This window comes from Perognathus longimembris, chromosome 13 (genome assembly GCF_023159225.1).
Source record: "Perognathus longimembris pacificus isolate PPM17 chromosome 13, ASM2315922v1, whole genome shotgun sequence".
Lineage (NCBI taxonomy): Eukaryota > Metazoa > Chordata > Mammalia > Rodentia > Heteromyidae > Perognathus > Perognathus longimembris.
The window spans coordinates 2,955,343-2,973,241 of NC_063173.1; the positions used below are offsets into that span (position 1 = coordinate 2,955,343).

The 17,899-nt window shown below is 54.2% G+C and overlaps 1 protein-coding gene across 3 annotated transcripts in view; it reads right to left on the minus strand.

Annotated features, from left to right (window-relative positions):
• The window catches only part of Tenm4 (teneurin transmembrane protein 4), a 567,737-nt gene that overhangs the window by 212,980 nt on the left and 336,858 nt on the right, over positions 1–17,899 (minus strand). For all 3 annotated transcript variants that reach the window (XM_048361201.1, XM_048361200.1, XM_048361199.1), the window contains 3 exons: positions 12,392–12,647; positions 5,140–5,238; positions 3,768–4,003 (listed from right to left, as the gene is read on the minus strand). In XM_048361201.1, the coding sequence (XP_048217158.1) occupies positions 3,768–4,003; positions 5,140–5,238; positions 12,392–12,647 (591 nt within the window). The remainder of the gene's footprint in view (positions 1–3,767; positions 4,004–5,139; positions 5,239–12,391; positions 12,648–17,899) is intronic.

The following is a 17,899-nucleotide window of genomic DNA, read 5'->3' on the forward strand; positions in this document are numbered from 1 at the left end:
ATCCAACAAAAAAAGAGAACTACAGACCAATATCACTAATGAACACAGATGCAAAGCTCCTCAATAAAATATTAGCTAACAGGATCCAGAAAGTGATCAAGAATATCATACATCATGACCAAGTAGGCTTCATCCCTCAGTCACAAGGATGGTTCAACATCCGTAAATCAATCAATGTAATTCACCACATAAACAGAACTAAAATCAAGAATCACATTGTTATCTCAGTCGATGCCCAAAAAGCCTTTGACAAAATACAACATCCATACCTATTAAAAGCTTTGGAGAGAACAGGAATAGATGGAACATTCCTCAAAACAATAAAAGCCATATACAACAGACCAACTGCTAATATCATATTAAATGGAGAGAAACTTAAATCATTCCCCCTAAACACAGGAACAAGACAAGGATGCCCACTCTCCCCACTTCTGTTCAACATAGTACTGGAATCCCTAGCCATAGCAATAAGGCAAGAGGAGGACATCAAAGGGATCCACATCGGCAAGGAAGAAATCAAGTTATCCCTATTCGCAGACGACATGATCTTATATCTCAAGGACCCAAAAAACTCAGTACCCAAACTCCTACATCTAATAAACCAATTTGGCAAAGTAGCAGGATACAAAATCAATCCACAAAAGTCAGCAGCTTTTCTGTACACCAGCAATAGACAAACAGAAAAGGAAATTATGGAAACGATTCCATTTACAGTAGCCAAAAAAAGAATAAAGTACCTAGGGATCAACTTAACCAAGGACGTGACGGACCTATTCAATGAAAACTACAAAAATCTAATAAGGGAAATCAAAGAAGACACAAGGAGATGGAAAGACCTCCCATGCTCATGGGTAGGCAGAATCAATATAGTGAAAATGGCCATACTGCCCAAATTGTTATACAAATTCAATGCAATACCTATCAAAATCCCAGCCACATTCTTCACTGAAATAGAGAAACCAATCCATAAGTTCATATGGAACAGCAAAAAACCTAGAATAGCCAAAGCAATTCTAGGCAAAAAACATAGTGCAGGAGGTATCACCATACCAGACTTCAAGCTCTACTACAAGGCCATCATAACAAAAACAGCATGGTATTGGTATAAAAACAGATCGGAAGACCAGTGGATTAGAATTGAAGACCCAGAAATAAAACCGCACTCTTACAGCCAACTGATATTCGACAAAGGAGCTAAAGACATACAATGGAATAAACATAGCCTCTTCAACTACTGGTGCTGGGAGAACTGGGCAGCCATATGCAGAAAACTCAAAGTAGACCCAAGCCTATCACCATGCACCAAGATCAACTCAAAATGGATCAAGGACCTCAACATCAGACCTGAATCCTTGAAACTACTGAAGGACAGAGTAGGAAAGACACTAGAACTTATAGGCACAGGAAGGAACTTCCTGAATAGAGTCCCAGGCGCACAACAAATAGGGGAAAGACTCAACAAATGGGACTACTACAAATTAAAAAGTTTCTGCACAGCTAAGGTCATAGCCACCAAAATAGAAAGACAGCCAACGATATGGGAAAGGATATTTACCAGCACAGCAACAGACAAAGGCCTGATATCTGTCATCTACAGAGAACTCAAAAAACTAAGCCCCTCCAAGCCCAATAAACCTATTAGGAAATGGGCAAAAGAGCTAAAGAGAGACTTCACAAGAGAAGATATAAAAATGGCAAAGAAACACATGAGGAAATGCTCAACATCCCTGCTAGTAAAGGAAATGCAAATAAAAACAACCCTGAGATACCACCTCACCCCAGTTAGAATGGCCTATACTCTGAACTCAGGAAACAACAAATGCTGGAGGGGCTGTGGGGAAAGAGGAACCCTTCTCCATTGTTGGTGGGAGTGCAAATTAGTACAGCCACTTTGGAGAACAGTATGGAGGTTTCTCAAAAAGCTCAATATAGACCTACCCTATGACCCAGCCATACCACTCCTAGGCATCTATCCTAAACAGCAAAACCCAAGATATCAAAAGGACATTTGTACTTCCATGTTTATTGCAGCACAATTCACAATAGCCAAAATTTGGAAACAACCCAGATGCCCCTCCACAGATGAATGGATCCAAAAAATATGGTACTTATACACAATGGAATACTACATAGCGATTAGGAATGGTGAAATATTGTTATTTGCAGGGAAATGGTCAGAACTCGAACAAATAATGTTGAGTGAGACAAGCCTAGAACACAGAAAACAAAGGGGCATGATCTCCCTGATATATGACTGTTAACAAAGGGAGATGGAGAGACAGTAGAGACCAAGTCTGTGAACACTGTATATGTGCTTGATACATTGTATACTGCATATGGGTCTACCTGACCTAGACAAGGGATGGGAAAACAGGTTGTAAGATATCACAAGAAATGTACACAATGCCCTACTATGTAACTGCACCCTCTTTGCACAGCACCTTGTAAAAAAAAAAAATTTATGTTCAATTGATAATAAAAAAAAATAAAAAAAAAAAATATACCAGGAAAAAAAAAAAAAAAAAAAAAAAAAAAAAAAGAATCGTAGGCAGGAAATGACCTATTAGCTTACATCACCACCCAAACCGTCATCCCTGACCAAGTTATTTCTTTCCTTCTTGAACAAATGGTGGCCCACGCTCTATTAATAACCCTAGCGACAGCACATACTTCCTCTCTTGACAAGGCCCCTTTGTCATTTGGCTTGTACAGGGTTCAGTTTCATAGTGGGTGGTAGTCTGTCTTCCTGTGGCCTCTGCCAGTTAGTTCTATTTCTATTTACTGGCTTAAACGGATGAAATCCTGTTTGCTTACAGCGTTCTCTAGCGTGGGTTCAAGGCCTTCTCAAGCTGGCCTGACTAGCTTTCAATTATAGAGCTACCGAACGTGGAGGATGGAAAGGATGAGAGCTAACCCGAGTCCCCTTCAGATGCCATTCCAACCAGGTTGATTTACGTAGATGCTGCAGGCTCTGCTCAAGGCCCACACATTTCTTCAGGTTAATCTCTTTCTTAGGAGAAGACCAAAACAGAAGAAGTCAGAAGTAGGAAGCTAAGAGTGCGTGACAAATACACCCGAGAGGGATGCTGTCCTGCTGGGGCAAGATGGCGGGTGAGTTTCTTGCATCATGGACACACCTTAGGATCAGGTACGAGGCATCCACCAGCGCAAATCAATGTCTGTGTCTGCCTTGGCCAGCACGGTGTCACCCGCAGCGTCACAGTCACAGCCCTGAGTTCTAATGACAGTCCGACTGGAGTTTAGGTCGCACCATACTCTCAGACTGCCTTTGCCAGACCTTCACCCTCAGACACACTTTCCTTGCAGTTTCCTCCAAGCCCAGAGCGCACCCCAAACCCTTGCTCCTCATTCCAGCCCGGGTACCAACAGGAGACTTCACCCGCTGTCCAGACTCCCTGCCATCTCTTCTTTAGGGAATCTAAGCTACGACCGCGGTGCCACAAACCACAAGCTCAGATCCGGCCTGACTGTGCGCCGAGCACCCAATAAATACCCGGAGGACAAGCGTCAGGCTTCTTTCCCGGCCTGCAGGAGAGCAGGGAGAGGGGGGCAGGGAGGGTGGGCCCTGATGGTGTGGGGTGCGTACCGGACCAGGACCCAGGGCTGACTCGGTTCACCCCATGTGCCAAGGCTGCGGTGCTGGTGAGGAGCCTTCGAGCACCCTCAGGGGCCTGGGTGGCTGCATCCCGGGCCCGAAGGAGAACCACAGAGGGGCGGGGGGGGGGGGAGGGCGAGGGGGCGCTTACCCACGAAGTACGCGAGCAGGACCACCAGGGTGGCGGAGACCACGAGGGCGCTCAGGGCCGCGCACTTCCAGTTGCAGTACTTGGAGGGCTTCTTGAGGTTCAGGGCGGGTCTGGAGAAGGTGCTGCGGGGCAAGGGTCTGGGTGGCGGGGAGTACACGGTGCTGGACGTCAGCGGATACCCTGGGGAGGTGGTGCAGAAGAGGGGGGAGGTGCCTCCGGGCTTGAAGAGGAAGTGCCTGCAGACGGAGAGAGAGGTGGGGAGCGGTCAGGGCCCGGGCGGCGGGGGGGGGGGGGGGGGGGGGACCCACCTGCGGGACAGAGGCGGTGGGAGGAGAAGCATGCAGAGAGAGAAGCCTGGAGAGGAAGAGAGAGGAGACGCGTCACCACAGGGGAGATGGCAGGAACAGGAAGAGGGCGGCACGCCCCACATCACGCCACGGGGGACACGGAGACACGTTTCCACGGAGCACGATGGGACTGCCCTGCCCGCGGGAAGACTCACCTGACCCAGAAGGTACTACCCCCTCACCCGTGGGACAGATAGGGCCAGGGGACCATGCCTCGTCCTTGAGATGACTACGGTAAAGCCTGGAAAGTCGCTCAAGTCCTGATTGTCTCCTGGGGGGTGACTGGGGCCTCATGTTTCCCCTCTCTCTCTCTCAATACCTGCGGTACCGGTGTGCCTTGGTTAAAGTGTGGACTCCTCTCTTTTAGAAATGGAGATTGTGTGACCCCTAAGTTCTGCCTATAGTTGAGCTTCCAAACCTGATCGAAAGCCACACTGCTGCCTTTGGAGGCCGGGGTGGAAGCCGTATGGGAAGACCGAGTGTTGGGGGTGGGGGGGGGCAACTGCATCCAACAGCCCGGCCACAATCCTGAGGGAAGCGGAGCATGATCCAAGCACATGGTTATGGCCAAACCAGGTGTCAGGAAATCCCGCACCGCCTGGCCTCAACCATGGCCACGGGAGGACACGGGGCGTCCTCTCCTGGATGGCTCAGGGCAAGCTCACCCTTGTCGGAGCACAAGATGTCCGAGGCCATCGAAGAAGCACCACGGGCGGGCCTCTGCCTCCGTTACAAAGGAAAAGCTGCGACATGAAATGGTTTCGGGACGGCGAAGGCAGCAGCCAATGAGATGCTGGGGCGGTGGGGGGGGGGGGGGGCTGCGCATGTCAACGTGCTCCAAAGACCAATGACCGCGAGGTGGATTGGGGAATGGGCATGCCATCGCTCCCCCCCCAGGAGACCCCGGGGCATGGCCTCAGGGCCTACATGCAAGTGCAGGAACCACAGAGGAAGCGCGCACACGCGCACACACACGCACACACACGCACACGCGCACACAGAAGGAGCATGGAGATGTCACCTACCCGTCACCGTAAGCCCCTTCGTGGCGGGAGGCGCTGAGAATGTCCATCTCAATGAGGTTGTCCTGCAATGTCCCTAGGAATGGCTGCTTGCCTAGGTTTCTACACACACATGGAGACATGAATGAAGCAATGAGTCATGCATCGGTGAAGGGGGTAGTAGAGAAACACACAAAATGGCTGTTTGGTGCAGCTGTACATGAGACCGGTGGGACGGGAGTGCCAGGCGATGGGGCCATGTGCGAGCCGCGTGTGCCAGGGGTTCTGCCTGGCACAGAGCGTCCCGAAGGGGCACTCTCTACCAACCCAGATGTCCGGCAGCGGTGGGCATCAAGGGACAGCGCTCACGGAGGGCCGACCGTGTGCCCAGCAGGGAGCTAGACACAGGACCGCCATTCTCTCAAGTCTCCCGAACGGGCTACGTGGGGAAAGCAATGTTATCCTCACTCTACAAGTGAGGGGACTTGGATGTGGAGTGGTCAGGAGACTTCCAAGGTCACCAGTGGGCAATGGCAAAGAGGCCATTTGAGCTCGGGTTCTTTCCTGCTCAACTCTGTTCGCATCTGTGTAAGCAGAAGCGGGAGACCTCCACTGGGCGTGTCTGCAGACACAAAGGCGTCAGGTATTCGTGGCTACTGGCTTCTAAAGCAATGGCTCTCACACCCGCATGAGAAGGTGGACTGCCTGGAAATCTGTGCGCTGCTGAGGTCCACACAGCCTCGGCTACTCCGAGTTGGAACTGACCCTGCTTAGAGTTCCGGGGTCTTCTAGCTGTGAGGAAACCCAGGTGACCACGAAGGGCAGCCCATGGAAGACATGGTAGGAGGGGGGGTGTTCTCTGTCTCCTCCCTGAGGACCGCTAGGGGAGTAGTGACTTCAGCCGACTAACCACACTTGTGTATGAGGTTTTAGCTGTGCCTGCTAGGTAGCCCTGTTCCCACTGGAGTGCATGGACCCCCTGACTTCTGCTAGACTCAGAAGACCTTGTAGTGACCCAGACGTGACACGCACACACTGGAGGAAGGAAGGACTACAGAGAGCCAACTCTGGGTCCAGACCTGCTGAGATCTTCCTTCTGTCGGTATATTCATGCTCATGTCCTTTCTGTGCTCTCTTGTTGTGTGACTTTGGGTTAAAAACGAACCTCTCTTATCCTTCCTTCCTTCTTTCCTTCCTTCCTTTCTTCTTTCCTTTCTTCCTTCCTTCCTTCCTTCCTTCCTTCCTTCTTCCCTCCCTCCCTCCCTCCCTCCCTCCCTCCCTCCCTCCCTCCCTCCCTCCTTCCTTCCTTCCTTCCTTCCTTCCTTTCTTCTTTCCTTTCTTCCTTCCTTCCTTCCTTCCTTCCTTCCTTCCTTCCTTCTTCCCTCCCTCCCTCCCTCCCTCCCTTCCTTCCTTCCTCCCTCCCTCCCTTCCTTCCTCCCTCCCTCCCTCCCTTCCTTCCTTCCTTCCTTCCTTCCTTCCTTCCTTCCTTCCTTCCTTCCTTCCTTCCTTCCTTCCTTCCTTCCTTCCTTTCTCTCTCCCTCCCTCCCTCCTTCACTCCCTCCTTCCCTTCCTTCCTATAAAATTGGGATTATAGTACTAAGCTTGCAGGTTCCTGTAAGGATCAACTGGGATGATATTGGATTTTTTTAAGGGTTATACAAATATTATAGAAGTGCTAATGGTAAATGGTAGCTGTTCTCTCCCTTTTATTTACCATAAACCTTTCACTGTTTTAGAAGCTCTGCCAGAAATTTGAGTCCTATTCCCCACAACAACCCTCCGCAATCTCCACTGTCATCTCTACTTCATAGGCTGACGAAGCATGGCTTAGAAAAGGAGCTTCCCCCAAGGTTGTATCATACAGTAAACACACAGCAGAGCCGGCTCTAGAACCTGGGGTTTTCTGAATCTACTTTCCTATGTCCTCTGCAGTACCAGGCCTCACGGGCTAAACCGAAGGCAGCCGTATGTACCACCTCATCGCTGGTAGATGTTAACATCCCAGGCACAGCGAGAGCACAAGGGAACCCTGCTTTACCATGCAGTACTCCATAGCGGTGCCCCAGTAATCACATCTCCCACCTGGGGCCGCTAGCCTGGGCTGCAGGCTGTTCTGATGGAGTTCAGGGCCAGCCCGGAGGCTTCTACAGAGCCCAGACAGAGCTGCAGGGTGTGGTGTCCCTCAAAGTGCCTTGTTTCTCCCTCCTGCAGCAGGCAGCCTTGCTGGTGGAGGCTTGGTGTCCCGGAGGGAGGCACAGAGTCTGGGCACACATAGATCTGGGTTCAGGTATCAGATCCATCGCTCGCCCGGCCCTGGCTATGAGTGCTCACTTCAAGCATCCATTGAAAGGGCATGTGCCCTGCTCAGTGAACTGGAACATCATTGGATCACAGGACTTCTCTGCCTCCCCGTGGCTCGCAAGGTCTGGCTCCTGTTCTTCTGGGCCACAGATAGATTGGCTTCCTTGCTGTCTCAGACGAGCTAAGTCTCTGCTTTCATCAGCCTGTCTCATCATCCTGCAAATGTCTACTTGGGTCTTGACCCCTTGCTGGCCCCCTGCACGGCTTCCGTTTACCCTTACGCTTACACACACCTACACCAACGTCAAGTCCAAGGAGCCGGGCGTGACGATGGAAATGCAGATGTGGCCATTTGCTTACTGTGTTTCTTTCTAACGAATCACATTCCGGGAAGCTGAAGTCATATTTGTCTTGTCCACCGCGCTGTGCCTGGTTTGAAGAAGTAGGCACGGACAGGCCTGTGCTGAGCGCGGTTACGGAAGCCTGCCTGGTAGCCAGCCAGCATGCAGGCAGGCTTCATGCAGGTGGAGGTTATTACAGCAACCTCCATTTCCTCCCTGCATTTGGAGAAGGATTTTGAGTCTCTCTAGGGCCCAGATCCGCTCAGTGCGAGCAAGCCCCGCTGCCCAGAGGGTCAGGAGAAGTTCTCTGCTTTCCTAGGGGCAACGTGGGCTTCCCAAATGCAGAATACCTAGGCGTCAGGCTGGCCCGCAGCCTGGACTCTGCTCCCGGAGAGACAGGCCTATGCCTTACACAAGACGGGAAATAAACAAGTACATTCAGAGAACAAAGACAGAGAGGACGAACACCAAGCTTGGCCATGACGGGATCCTCACGGGCCTTCGGCAGGGGATTTTTACTTTAACTGTAATAACTGTCGAGGCACAATGATTTCGGAAAAGGGAGGGAGCTCCTGACAATGGTCTCCTGAAGTGCAGCTGTGTGAGGAGAAGGACGGAGGGGGGAGGCTGCAACCAGGTGAGGTGCTTCTAGAACAAGAAGGCACCGGAGCCCCCGCAAGGGCTTCTTCTGCTCACAGGCTAGCTGGGCGGCTCATCCTTGAGGTCAGGCTGGAATTCGGAGGGACGCAACGCACTCAGCACCACGCCCCTCATCCCCCGGTGCCTTCGAACGGCCTTGGTCTGTCGTTTTAACTTTGTTTGGGGTCATCTGATTGACAGGGAACCGGAAGCCCTGCGCTCACAGTCCTAGGGAGGAGAGCGGAAGCTGACCCTCGCCGTCCTCACTCAAGGGTCACCCCTAAGCCTTCTGTCTCCTCAGACTCTGGTGTCCGGGTCCCAGGAACGAAAGCTCTCAAGGCTTCTCCGTGGGTCCTGAGCTGCTGAAATCACACGCGGGGGTCACGACTCTCTGTGGCCTCCGTGGTTACTGGCTGGTGGCTCAAGTACGGAGACTTGATTCCGTTTTCCTCCCTGTTGGTGTGTGTTATTGCCTCGTTCTATGGATATGGAAACTGAGGCTAGACAGATTCAGGGCCACATAGCATAGAGAGTCATGGGTGGGACTCAAGTTACATGTCTTTGACTCAAAAGCCCCATCTCCCTGGAGCAAAGAAGCCACTGAGTTCACAGAGGGGAAACTGGCCAGCCGCCATGCCGTTCCTGGCACGCTTACACTGGGAAGGAACCGGATCCCCTCTGGACTTGGGTAAACCCCAGAGCAGCCTCAAGTAGGGGCTTCCAGGCCCAGCTGGGTGACCCAGGGTAGGCCGAGCTCACCTCCCAAGGGCGGAACAAATCACCTTGGGGGAGGAGAGGAGTCCCCAGCTGGATTTTCAGACTTCCCTGCTGGACAGCCCGCTCCTCACCGTAACCTGCTATCCTAGGCCTTGCGCTTGCTAGCCACCTGCTCTACCACAAAAGCCTCGCCTCCTTCTCCTTTCAGTTTGTTTTCTGGATAAGCTCCCAAGCATTTCCCCAGGTTGACCCTGAACCTTAATCCATCGATGCATGCCTCCTGAGCAGGCGTGTGTCACCACACAAAGTGTCCTGGGACACAAAGTCCTGGGACAGCCACCATTGCGTCTGATTTCCGCAACCGCCCAGTGGGGCAGAACCCATGCCACATTCTGGAGCTGATACTTCAAGGTCTGGCCTGGCCTTCCAGGAGAAGCCATGTTTCACTCTGGGAACCACATCAGAGCTGGCCTAGGCTAGAGACCCACCAGGTAGCCCCCCCAACCCTGGCAACCGGTAGGCTGTTCCTCAAGTTCAGCCTGACCGTGGACTGAGCCGCCGGCTCCTTAAGCAGGCCTGAGACCGAGCTGGAACAGAGGTCTGGACGCCGTCTGCTCTGGCCTCCCCTTCATCCAACAGGAGCCTGAAGAGTTATTAATCAGGCAGTCCCTGTGAAATCAATTAAGTGCCGGATGTTGCACAGAACAGAAGAAGAGGATCAGGGGTTGAGGGACCCTGAACACATGGCTCCCGGCAGGTTGGATTATAGATGTGCCTGTGGGGGTGCATCTTCCCCCAGCTCTGGGGAACTGGACCAGGACCGGGCTCCTCCCCGGGGTTCTTAGGACACTTTGGGCCTTGCCAGAGGCATGGCAGGAGCAGAGGACACAGCAGCCCTGCCAAAGCCCTCTCTCCATCCTCCCTCTGCCAGCCGGTCTTTCTTGGACCAGCATGAATTGTAACCCCTCCCAGTCACCCCGCCAGCTGTTTGCTTAGCTATTTGCTATGGACTCTCCACCCAGACTCAGTCTGACGACTAGAGAAGGGCCTCTCATTTGTTTTTATGGTGCCAGGAGGTCCCCCTTCTGCTAGGGAGTGGGAAAAACCGGCTGGGAATGACTATTTCCAACCAAGCCTGCTGCACTGGGCTTTGAGGACTCTGCTCAGACCGCAGCTGATGCCCCTCATCTTCTCTCCCAGCACCTGGAGGATGGACTCCCCGGTCACGTGACGCCGGGGTCCCCGGGAAGTCTTTCTGTCCCACGTCAAGTCTCGACACACATTTAATTACGTGTGTGTGCCACGACTCCCTCGTGGGAGGTTTTGTCTTCCTAGCTCTCCATTAAGACCCAGCCTCGTCCTTGTGTCTACCGGAGCACGTGGCCCGCTGCTGCCCGTCTCCTCACGTGCCCTACCTGCCAGACACACGGGAGGCCCCGAGGGCTGGCGTGGGGTACCTGGAGGCACTCGAAGCCGAGTGCGGCTGGGGCCACAGCTTGAGGAGGTAGCGCGGCGGGGGCAAGGTGGCCGTCCGCCCTTGGACACCGCTACCGCTCAGCAGCGTCTCCTCGCAGCTGGCTGGCCCATGTGATACTCGTGCCAGGGTCAGGACAGCCCCTGCGGGCAAGCGATGAGCGTGGGAGGCTAGAACACCGGCAAGGCAGGCGCACACTGGCTGATGAGGCAGGACGGGGCTGCCCTTAGGAAAAGCTCCCCAACTGCTTTCCTCGACCTCCCCCCACCCCGCCCCCCGCTTCCCTTAAAAAAAAAAAATCTAAAGATTCAAAGCAGGAAGCCCTACTCCGGCTCCTAAAAGAGAAAAGCAAGCGTCCAGGCAGAAAGAGTGGCCGCCGGGGTCCAGGCGGGGAAGCAGACTCATCGATCCGCCGCCGGCCCCTTTCAGCCGTGTGCGACTCAGGAAGCACACTGGAAATCGTGGAGAACTCATCAGCCACCCCGGGTGGGACGACGGACGAGGCTACCACCCCGTCACAGACACAGGAGGGCCAAGGAGACGTGCGGGAAACGTCACACACGATTTTAAAAAGGGCGTTAGCGGAAGCCGTATTAATGAATGGAGCGGGGCGCAAGAGGCGTCCGGGCTGCGCCTCTGGAAATCGGCTTTTGGAGGAATGACTCCATAGGAGGCCAGCGCTGCAGAACGAGCCTGCCCCTTCTCTTCCCGGCTCTTACTGGGTTAGGTAGACCGCGCGGCCGCGTGTCGGCCGGCGGGGGTAAGCGGGCACCCCTTCCTCGGTGGAGCAGGACTTGGGTGCTCTTCACAGATAAAGGGCGGGAATTCGGGGAGATGAAATCTATGACCCCTGGTACTCTAAGGAGCAAAGTAGAAGAAAGAGAGGCCCCACGGCTCAGCTCGGGACGCGTGGCCTTCGGCTCGGAGGAAGGCAGGGAAGGCTCAACCCTCCACAGCCAGAAGGGGAGGGTTAGGAGTAAATCTAGCTCTTTCGACATCTTTCTGCATTTTCTCCCGCGTGGTTTTCATCATCATATCTCTTTCTCCCCTCAAGCTGAGGGGAGGCCTAGAGGAGACAAGTGTGGGACAGCACTGGACAGGGACTGAAGTTAGGTGACCTGGGTTCGAGTCCTAGCTAGACTCCCTCCTAGGTGGCTCCCCAGGGAATGACGAACTCATTGCGCTTCTCAGCCTTCAAAAACTCCTGCACGGGCTTAGCCCAACAAAACCCATTTCACAGAGGCGTGAGGATTACACACCAGCACAGTGGCAACCGAGGCCGATGGGTAAGCTTGAGGGACAGTTGGGGACGGGGGGGGGGGGGGGGGGACAGACGGCTAAAGACAGCGGGAAGGACAAGGCAGCTCCCGTCCTGGGCCCAGCATGCGTGAGGCCGAGGACAGGGCAACGTAATCACACAGGAAGAGGCAGAGGGGAGGGCCCGGCTGAAGCTGGACTGTGCAATACCCGCTCTGCAAGGCCCCTGGGCCGGGGTCCTTCACACACACGTTTACACCGCCGTGCCCCGCCGGCGTCCGCAGTGCCGCCTGGCCAAGGGAGCGGAGGTCATACCTTTAGTAAGCAGCCTCCGGTCTGTTAGATGGCACGTTCCCTCCGTTCTGAATCCCCCCCCCCGCCCCCGCCCGCCCCGTCTCCAGCTGCCAGGGCTGTGTATCCGACCCTGGCGTCTCCGGCCAGGTAGGTGGCAGGGACAGAGGCCATCTCAAAGCTACCTGGAGACCTCAGTGCCCTGGAGCCGTCTAGGCCCTCCTGGCCGCTGCTAACCCTCCCACCCGGGGCGAACCTGGTCTCCAGCGGAATGTTGCTGTTGAGCAGCCAGTTGTCCTGGGCATGGGCGGGCTCCTGGGCGCTGCCGGCCGGGGGCTCTCCTGACAGCGAGTGGTCCGTGGGAGCTGGGCTGGGGTTGCTTCTTGGCGTGAAGTTGCCCCTGTTCAGGGAGTTGATGGAGGCCGCGTGGTGCTGGTTGGGGGTGTGGGCGTGGGACAGTGGTGGGGGCGGTGTCCGGAGGCGAGGGTGGCTCTGCAGACCGCCGGGGTGATCTAAGGCACAAACGCACATGGTCAGTGGGGCCGCCAGCGGGGCTCGGACCCTCGGCTGAGGGAGAAGGACGCGCACGGAGCTCTGGTCGACGATACCGAGTCATGCATCCGGTCACTGCGGGGTCAACCGGTATCCTTCCATCACTTAGCATGTGGTCTACGTTCGGGGGGTAAACGAGTCACGTGAAATCCCCGTCCCCGGGAATTTTCCCACCGAGCTGAAATTCCAGCAGCAGGAACAGTGAATGAGATAAGAACTCGCTGGCCAAGTCGGCAATTTCACCTTTCCGCCACGGGGTGTTTAGGGCTTCCGTGGTTAGTTAGAGTCCCACACGGGCAGTTCCCGTTGCACCTGGGAGTGTGTTTGAGATGGAAGTTCTGGGGGTCCTGAGGTGAGGCCCAGTAATCTGACTGTCACAAAACCTCCTGGTGACTGATACTGTATCTAGAGACCCACCAATCCTACAGGATAAAGCCAACAAGGCGAATAGCTGAGGGGCTGGTGAGTCTAAGAAGGCACAGAACCAGGAGGCTGCGGTCTGTGTCTATAGGGCACCTGCAAAATACAGGCAGCTCAGGGGAAAGATGGCTTTTGAGGAAAATGAGCCACGCTAGTGTCTCAGTGCTGAAAAACCACCAAGCTCCATTCCTCAAGTATCTACGATGTGCCGGACACCACGCCAAGCCCTTTGCAGGTGACGGTTCCGGTAATTCTCCCCGCCCGCTATAGAGCAAGCACTGCTTTGTTGTTTCTCCCCATTTTTACAGATGAGGAGGTTGAGAATATTATATTTATTCCTTTCAACTATCCAGAGCAACTAGTATGATTACCACCAACTGATGGATGGGAAAACGTAAGACTTGGAGTAGGTAAGCACAGTGGTTAAGGGTATATTGCTAAGTAGATATTGTTTACAAAGAAAGCAAACAAATAAAATTCCTAGGGATATCACAAAGGCGGCAGGCATATAGCTACCGTCCACATCAGAGAAACCTTTGTGTCTTGAAGCTGAATATTCTGGGGGCTGAAGAAGTTAGAAAATGAGGAGTGAGTCTAGATCCTACTGTCTTAATACTCATGAGCCATACAACCCTGGCTAAGTCACTTCACCTCTTTGAGCCTGAACTTTCTCATCCGCAAATGGGGAAAATAATTTGCTACAGGGATGACAGGACATGGCGCCATCAAGTGAAGCCGTGGGAAAGAAGTATTCCTGAAGTTCACCAAGTATTCTTGTGTTCCTCAGGAGAGGCCTGTGCTTTATAGAGGAGGCTGAGGGGAGAGGATTCAGACCATGGCAGAGAAAGTGTCGATGTTCTGGAAACGATCGAGCACACCCAAGTGAGAGCGCGAGAGGCACTATCAGTGTGATGGGTATTTTTAGTGGAGGATGCATCACTCTGCTGGGAGAATGGGTGAAGGGATTCAGGAGTAGGAGGGAGAAAGAAACAGAGCCCTCTCTGGGGACGGCTGTCAGCTTCCCTTGACACCCACACTGGGCCTGGAGACCATTGAAAGGGGATGTGTGTCTGCCTTCCAGCCTTCCCTTTCATCCATCCTCCCCCTTCTGTGCCTTCCACTCAGCCTCCCCTCCTCTCGAGAGGCCAGGGGGTCCCTGAGGCAGGCCGAGGGGCTCCTAGGGAAGCCACGTGGGTCTTCATGAAGACCGGCCAAGCTGCTGAAGCCCCAGGCCAGCAGAAGGGAGCACCCAGGGAAGAAGGCGCTGGCAGCCAGGCCAACCCGCCTAGGCAATGTCCTAGCCAGGGCGCAGACAGCCATGGACCGGGGAGCAGGCCAGGAGGGGCAGGCACAGGTGCTTTCTCAGCTGTCCTCAGGCCGCACCGTCACGAACACAGACGGCCCAGGCCAGAGGCCAGCTGTAGAAGCAGCCTCCGGAGCGTTGGTCCCTTTGCTCGGCGCTGGGGGCTGCCGGCGAGAGGCCTGGGCACCGCAGTGCCCAGTGAGAGGCGGTGACGAAGTTACAACGGCACAACTATACTCAGGAGCGCGGCCGGGAGCCGTGGCCCGGTCCTGGCTCGTGCCCCTCCCTGCCTGCCCTCGCCGTCAGCTTCCTCATGGCGTTGGACTCGATGGACAGGAAGTGTCCGTCTAACGATCGCCACACCCACCAGGGGGCAGCACGGACATCGGTCCCGCCTCACAGGTAAGGAAGCCGAGGTTACGACAATAGGAGGAGTCCGTGTAGATCCAAAGTCTGAAACCATCGTGTGGACATGATGTCTTTGCATCACACACAGACCTCTTCGGTCGGCACCCTCAGGATTGCGAGGGGCGTCAAGGCCGAGGCAGGACACGCCTGCCAACAAGCCATGATCGTGAGGACGGGGGACGCCACACGTCACCTTACTTATCGCTTAGAAGCCTCGCCCAGAGTCCTGATGAGACGCGATTCAACGCATCAGACCATCCGTTACAGATCTACAACCCAGCTTCCAGAAGAAAATCCCTCTGCAGGGGTAAGGAAGGTTTAAAGCTTCTCTTTTGGGGGGTGTTCAGCTCAGTTGTCACCCCTTGGGAAAGCCTTCCTTGCTTTACCTTCTCCCTCCCCCCCCCCATCGGACACGGAATGGCGGGCAACCCGCACCTTTCACCTCTGTCTCCACCCCCCTCCCTCGCCCGCTCCTCCAGCAGGTCGGACTGTCCCTCTACTTTCGGGGTGCTTCCAGGTCCCGGAAGTGAGCAGACGGCAGGCACGGATGCACGGAGCGAGCAGTGCAGGCGGGTGGGCCGGGCAGGCTGGCGGGGAGGGCAAGGCTCTGGTGGGGTCTGTGTGCGTGGGCTGGGCAGGCTGGCTGGGAGGGCAAGGCTCTGGTGGGGTCTGTGTGCACGCAACACGCGATGGCGGCCTCCCCAGGCCCCCGAGCCCAAGGGCGGGGCGCGTTCCGCCTGTATTTACCTGTCTGGAGCCAGGGCTTTCCGCCGGGCCCTTCCTTTCCCTCTCACTTGAGAGCCCTGAGAACGAGGACCTGGATCCTTTCCAGCTTCCCAAGGGAAAAGTCTGCCTTCGTGAGGCAGGGAGGCCGCACGCACAAACCCAAGCGTGTCCTGCGGTCTAGGTGGACATTCCTTCCTGTGGCCCTGGCCAGGAGGGGGACCTTCCTGCCCCCTCCCTGTTATGCGCACCCCTCTTTAGAGGGGATCTCAGAGCCAGCTCCCTCCGTCAGCTCTACCGAGGGCCTGTTTTGTGCCGGGTCTTATAAAGTGGGAATGGAACATGAACAAGACGGATAAGACTTCAGAGCGACCTCCCTTCATGTTTCTGATTCCTGTTCTAACAGCTGGCTTTACCTCCCTGGTCCTCAGTCGGGGGGGGGGGGGGGGATCTGTGCCAGGGGCGATGCTCCTCCTCGATCTCTCTGGAGATCAAGGCAAGGCCTTGTTCAAGGGCCAAGTACGCAGTGGACTCACGCTGAGCCTTGGTGCCACTCCTTCCCACACCCACAGCGGCAGCGCCAAGCTCCGGCAGCCTCCCGGGAAATGCTTACAAGCTACAAGGAAAGGAAGGCAAACAGGTCGTGGGATTTCTGGCTAGCACCCATGGCTGCCGGTCTCCTGCAAGTAGGCACTGGCACCGCGGCCAGGCACGGCTCGAGGTTCCCAGGCACGCTTCCTCTCGCAGATACAGCTCGCCGCCGCACGCTTCTCTCCAGCGGGCCCCGGTGGGAGTCATTCTCCCGTCATTCTGTGCCTCACTGTTGGTAAAGGCCGCATGCTTATCTGAGTTTTGCAAGCCTGGCTTTCTAGAAAGGTTCTTGCTTCCTGCAAGCTCTTGGAGAGCGTGGCAGTTTCTGGTGCCTCGTACCGCCTCAGATATTTTTTATTTTTTCATTTTATCTCGACAAAAATCCTGAACCATGGAGTCTTCGGGCTGCATGTCCCCAACCCCAGATTCTAGCGAGGTTCCAGAACACGGGGCAGGGCACCAAAGCCCACAAAGAGATGGGGGGGCCTTGGTGTCCGGCACCCCTGAGTACAAGTTTTACCTCTCCTGTTTACAAGCCATTTACCGTCATCTCTAAAGCTTCAGGTTTATCAGTCAATGTAGATAATGGCCGCCTTACTGGGTTATGAGAATTAAGTGAGATAATGGATGGTAGGGTCTCCGAACGGTATTCTAAGATAGTGGAAACTCCATGTCCCCCCTTGAGTGCTCAGGATGGAACCCAAAGTCTTCCACGGCTTAGGCCACGCACCACCACGACCTACAGCTCCAGGCCTGAAAAGGGCAATGACTCATCCTTGATCATGGTAAAATTAAAGTTGAATGAATAAATTATAAAGCACTCGACGGGACCACATTCATCATTCCTCAGCATTTACAGCAGGTCCCAAAGCAAAATATTAATATTCAAAAAAAAAAACTTTGACAGAGAAAAGAAAATACCTAAGAATAATAATAGATCTATATATTTGATGGTGGTGCTGGAGTTTGAGCTCAGGGCTGTGTACTTGCCATACATTTGGCCCTTTTTCCCCTTCAGTTATTTTTGAAATAGGGTCTCACGTTTTGTCTAGGCCAGCCCGAACCATCCTCTATTTTATGCTATGTAGCTGGACGACGGGGAGGGTCCGCGTAACACTACATCCAGCCTTTTATTGGTGAAGATAGGTCTCATCAATTTCTTTCCCAGGATAGCTGAAACCCTTGATCTTGGCTGGGTGTCGGTGGCTCACGCCTGTCATCCTAGCTACTCAGGAGGCTGAGATCTGAGGATCGCAGTTCAAAGCCAGCCCAGGAGGCAAAGCCCATGAGACTCTTCTCTCCAGTTCATCACCGGAAAACCTGAAGTAGCGCGGTGGCTCGAAGTGGTAGAGCACTAGCCTTGAGTGAAAAAGCTCAGGGACAGCGACAGGCCAAGTTCAAGCTCCACAATGGATAAAAATAAAATAAAATAAAGAAAACTTTGATCTTCCCCATCTCAGTTTCCTGAGTAGCTAGGATAATAGACATGAGCCACCGTGCCTGAATTGTGTGATTTCTTTCTTTCTTTTATTAGTCTTTGTACCGCTATCTCCAGCTCTGGGCAGCCCACTGACTCCCAGAAACCCAGTCTCAGGAAGGGTCCCGTCGACAACACACGGATCAGAAGGTGATAAGAATGGCTGGCCTTCACACTCAGAGCAAAACCACACAGGTGAGACTCCATGTATTCAAAGAGGACCGCTTCCGCAGGTTCGAAAGGACAGAAGTCACACAGTTTCTTTCCTATGTGGAAACTAGGCATAGAAA